Source organism: Electrona antarctica (genome assembly GCF_951216825.1).
Source record: "Electrona antarctica genome assembly, chromosome: 3".
NCBI lineage: Eukaryota > Metazoa > Chordata > Actinopteri > Myctophiformes > Myctophidae > Electrona > Electrona antarctica.
The window spans coordinates 2,069,507-2,075,310 of NC_136808.1; the positions used below are offsets into that span (position 1 = coordinate 2,069,507).

Sequence of the window (5,804 nt, forward strand, 5' to 3'; positions counted from 1 at the left end):
GACATTCCAAATGTTTATCTGACGGTTCTGACCTCATCAAACCCTGTACGCTCAAGACACACTCCACATATGGCTAGTACATCATTCATTCCATTATGTTGATCTGACCCCCAGGCGCATGCGTGCACGTGACCTCGCCCGTAGGGCATCTTACTGGTTATTAGAGGGTCAGAACAGAAGGTTAACCCATTTTGACCTGAGATCAGATTCTAAAAATGTCTTCTACATCCTGACAGTTTTCTGAAAAAGCTATGTTTCTATGTCAGTGGTTCTTCGATTTTTTACAAGCTCATAGCGCGCCACTCGGTGGCACGCTATGAGCTTGTAGATCTGCTATTTTTCAATAGCTAAAGCATAACATAATGCTAACACCAAAAGGGGTTCCCGCCCAATTAAGCCATAAAACAAGCAGATGAAACTCTGCAATACACACTAACCTTGTTATAGTGTTTTTAGAGTCTGTTGGTGTGGATGGTGTTGCTTCACAATAATATGTTCTGATTTAAAATGAATTGTAACACATTTAATTACTCAAGACTTCAGCAAATTATAATACCATGAATACAGTATTAACAGCAATTATTAAAAAAAACACATCAGTGAAATGAAAGAATAACTATATAGTAGGCTATCTGTACATTATATACAGAGATATTTATTATACCAAATATAATGATAGTTAGGATATGATTTATCGTGATAAGTATTAATAGATTCTAAAATAAATCTATCAAGTATGTTATAATTTGTTTCAGTAATATTTATAAAGACAAATATCCAAAAAATATCTTTATGTTGAGATCAATAGCTTACAAAGTAAAACACATCAATTTTGCTCTCTTATCACATTAACCCTAAAAGTCTCTATTTTGGGCATATTTTACATACATCTTCTTTATTTGGCGTACACGCCAAAGTATATAGGGTGCGGTTAATACTTTTGGCACATGGTAACATCTCACATAATGTATGTGCATCTCATTTTAACACGAGTTGTCTGAAAATCTTAATTTACAGTAAAATGATACGATAAAACAAATATACAGAAATCTACATGTGTACAGACAGACACACACACACATATCGGTGACACATGATGGCACCACAGCACATTTCATAAATGTTACGACGGAGCTTTTTCACACATGTTCACGAGGACATCCATCTGCTCTATGTTCTCCGATAAGCATTGAGAGCTGTGGCTCTGGTTGCTCTGTCTCTTGGACACAAAGGACAAGGACTCCTTGTTGCCTTCACCCGGAGAGGTGCTGGAGATGTGGTGGAAGAGTTTCTGGATGCCCGTGTCTCGCGGCGAGCTCCGGAACGAGCGTGCCGCGAACACGTAGAGGATGGGGTTGACGGTGCTACTGATGAAGACCATGGCTCCGGTGATGAAGGCCATGGTGTCCCTGGCACCCTCCAAGATGACCGCCACGTCCGGGTAGGAGCCCTTCGTGGCCAGGCAGATGATCGACAGCACGTTCCCCACGTGGTGAGGGGTCCAGCACACGGCGAACACGATCACCATGGTGGCGATCAGGACGGTGGACTTGCGCTTCGACTTGAAGGTCATCTGGGCGATGCGACTGCACAGGCAGCTGTAACAGACCACCAGGATGGAGAGGGGGATCACGTAGCCCACCAGCGTCTCCAGCAACACGCAGACCATCTCCTGGCTGTCCGAGGTGTACTCCCGGAACAGACAGTGTAGCTCCTCGCGTCCGGGGTCCCCGTCGAGCACCTGGGTCGGGATGACGGGCACGCTGAAGACGAACGCCGCCACCCAGAGGGCCGAGAGCACCTTGTTCAGGGCCTTCTTCTGCCTCCAGCCGGCGGAGGTGAAAGGGTCTCGCACGGCCACGAAGCGCTCCACGCTCATGAGCGTCATGAGGAACACGCTGCTGTACATGCAGACGTACATGACGTACACCATGGCCTTGCAGGAGGCCTCCCCGAAGACCCAGGAGCGAGCCAGAGAGTAGATCCACAGAGGCAGGGTGATGAGCACCAGCAGGTCAGCGACGGCCAGATGCAGGATGAGCACCACGGTGTGGGAACGCTGCTTGACGTGCCTCAGGATGGTCCAGATCACCAACAGGTTCCCCGGAGCCCCCACCAGGAAGGACAGGCCCAGGATCACGCAGGTGGTCGCCGTCCCACCGGCAAAGTCCTCGGGGGCCATGTCTAATTCCGCTCTCTGGGATGGGCGAAAGTTTGAGACGTTCATGCCGTGGTGTGTGCGTGAGTAAAGCAGATGATGATGGTGTGTGTGTGTCCACACCACAGACAGCGAAGGGGGGGGGGGGGGCGAAAAGTGCTACACAAGCAAGCTTCCACTTCCCTTTAAGTGTAGCGTGAACAGGAAAGACATCTCTCACAAGGCACGTCTGAGGCGCCGAGAGATGATTCATGCATCTGACCCTTGTGTCACGAGAGACGACGGTGAACAAGAAGTGTGTCACTTTCTTGAGCGGAGGTCTGGTGTCCGGTGTTCTCCGGCAAAATGCGTTTGTTCGCTAAACCGGAAGACTCGCCCCCGCCAAAACACACTCGCCCCCATATTTTTTAGTTTTCCTGAGGTTATACGTTTAGTAATAATGTTAGGTTTGTTACAGTTTAGGCATAGCTTTTTCTGAGGTTACCTGGTGGCGACCATTCCGAGGTCACTGGATTTCACTCGGGACGAGCTGGTTTTGGGCCGAGTACCCTAAGGCAGTGGTTCCCAAACTTTTTCGTGTCAAGGACCCCCAAATCAACATTTATTAGGCCACGGACCCCCCATTTGAAAACATATGCCAGTGACCCCGATAAGGGAGGATTCTTACGGCTCTAGCAGTGATTCCGAAACATATTAATTTCATGGACCTCCCAGTTTCACACGCATTATGCTACAGACCCCCGGTGTAATGGCATTTCTATCTCTGGTACCCCAATTTATATTGTAAAACCACTGTTAATTTAACTCTGAGAGTGTACAAATGGAACCAAATGGACCCATTAGGGTCCATTTGTACACTCTCTGAGTTACCGACCCATAAGGGTCCATTTGGTTCCTAACTATCTCTAATTGAGCTAGGTACCCCCTGGAGCTCCCTCAGGTACCCCCAGGGGTCCCCGGACCCCACTTTGGGAACCCATGCCCTAAGGACATCCATATCAAGTAGACCTCTAGACATACTGCACATGTAAACAGAGCTGCTGCCTTTATACACATTTTACATCTGAGACTTTATACTATTTAAAGTTTTGAGGAAAAAATGCTGCCATTTGTCCCCAAAGTGACTGTAAAAGATTGGTGCTATTTGTTTCAAAAAGCTCCGTCACCCTGGGAGTTTCACACCAGAGAATATCAAATAATGTCACATATTATGTCACAGGGCGGCTGTGGCTCAGGAGGTAGAGCAGGTCGTCCAATGATCCATGGGTCGGCGGTTCGAATCCCGGCTCCTCCTGTCTACATGTCGAAGTGTCCTTGGGCAAGACACTGAACCCCAAATTGCTCCCGATGTGCTGGTTGGTACCTTGCATGGCTTCCGCTGCAATCGGTGTATGAATGTGTGTGTGAATGGGTGAATGTAATGCACAATCTATGTAAAGCGCCTTGGATAAAGGCGCTATATAAATGCACCATTTACCATTTAATATAATAATACAAATGAAAGACAAACGGGGTCCAAGTCTGAAATAACATTTTATTATCGAGTCAACAAGAAATTACAGACAATGCAAAATCTACGTTGATTGAAACGGGTGACTACATTCCTGTAAACCGGCTAATTGGTGGTTGAACCTGGATGGATTGGATGTGCAGTTGCGCACGCATCCGGCAACGTTTACAACCAGTTTATAGTGTACAGCACATGGTAAAATAATTCTAATGAAGTAACCCTAGTGGACCACACTATCTGCCCTGTCGAAAGACCTCCACGTCGAAGTGAATTATCACTTCTATTGTACCTCTAGGCAGCAGTCATGCATGGTCCTTGCATGGGCCCCATTCATACTTAGTTTCATGCATCGCACGTCACAAATAGCACATCTATTTTCGGTGCACGGCACAATGCACAATTAACTTAAGTATAAATCAGGCATCAGGTGCCAGGTCGGGGCTATACCCACCAATGTTCTGTTCGTATAGTCTATGACAGCGGTTCTCAACCTTTATTGGACCGGGCCTCACCCAGCAGATGGGTGGGTCGTGGTGTGTATACGTTTATTTGTGTTCTGGGCTTGGATCAATAGAATATGAAGTTCATATATCGATATCACAAATGAAAACTAATTTTTCAAAGTTGAACATAAAAAAATACCATTTTTAAATGTCATATTATCATACAAATTAGTGTAAAAATCGTGTTTTGTCAATTAGTTGGGGGGCCAACTTGCAATATCGCCCCTGGCCAGTGGCGTGCACAGACATTTAGAGGGGCAGGTGCTCAAGTTAAAAAAGGGCACCTTGTGCAGCGCGTGGAACCGGCCGGTTGCCTTAATCCATTTTGGGCGGGAACCCCTTTTGGTGTTAGCATTATGTTATGCTTTAGCTATTGAAAAATAGCAGATCTACAAGCTCATAGCGCGCCACCGAGTGGCGCGCTATGAGCTTGTAGGTCTGCTATTTTTGAAAAATCAAAAAAAAAAGAGAAAAAAATGTTTTTTTTTTTTTAAAGGGCACATTGCCAAAAGGGCAGGGGGTGCTCTAGCACCCCCTAGTGTCTATCTGTGCACGCCACTGCCCCTGGCCCACAGCAGGTTGAGAACCACAGGTCTTATGGAACCCCAGCTGTATACAAGTGTCGGTCCGACCGCCACTGGCAGTCGGACATGCCTCAAACTCCAAATGAACCACTGCTTCTTCGTAGCTTGTTTTGACGTGGAAAGAAATCACGTTACATGACTCCCAAAGCAACAACTGGTTCGTTCCCTCTGTGAATCATTCTAACTGGTTTGAAATAACTGAACAATACATCTCCCCCCTCAAAAACAAAAACAGGAAAAAAAGCACTGCAGTCTTAAAAATTACAAAATGTTTTAAAATACAAAATGTACAAGAACTGACAATACAAGGCTTGGTAAACATCAGCTAAATCTGTATTTACCTTTTTTATTTTACAAAACATTTTTTATATATATTTATAGATATAATGTCCCCGGCCCAATATTGTTTTTTTGTTTTTTATATGTATATATATTTTTTTTAGGAATGACATCTATTTCAAACAAAAGTATCAAAAATAGAGTTCTTACAGTCTGTGTTGTCATGTTGAAATTGGGAACGTCATTGTTCTCTCTTTGGTTGTGACAGAAGAGGAGACAGCAGCGAACGCTTTGCTGTGAATGCTGGTTTTACATCGAAAAAGACAAAGAACAAAAGAAACATTTGCTGTTGTTTCCCCATCTCCTGAAGTCTTTCAAACAACAGCCCCCCCCCCCCCCCCCCCACACACACACACACACACAAACAAACAAAAGCGACAATGGAGTTATTTCTGAAAAGAAAAAAATAAAGGAAAAAACAACAACACATCATAATCAAACAGGCTTAAGGCATTCCTAATAGTCTATAGTCAAATAGTGACATCATTGTCTCACTATTTGGAAGCAGTTTCTTTTCTCCTTTTTTTTCCTTTTTCTTTTTTTAAACAAACAATTCCTTTGACGAGACAAATTACAAACAGTCCAAAATCCAAGGTTGTTGGTATGCTTTGTCTCAGTGTCACATATTGCATAGGCTAAATAACATATTGTTTTTGTTATAACTGGAGAAAAAGTATGAACAATGATCGTTTGTACGCCATATTTGGTAT

General features: G+C 44.6%; 1 protein-coding gene across 1 annotated transcript; it reads right to left on the reverse strand.

Moving 5' to 3' along the window:
* Positions 1–856: 856 nt before the first annotated feature.
* LOC306920494 (leukotriene B4 receptor 1) lies at positions 857–2,182 on the reverse strand (the record flags this gene model as incomplete). The annotated part of the gene is made up of 1 exon (XM_079497287.1): positions 857–2,182. One exon carries the CDS (start codon positions 2,180–2,182, stop codon positions 1,124–1,126), a length of 1,059 nt encoding a protein of 352 aa, XP_079353413.1. The 3' UTR covers positions 857–1,123.
* Between the last annotated feature and the right edge of the window lie 3,622 nt (positions 2,183–5,804).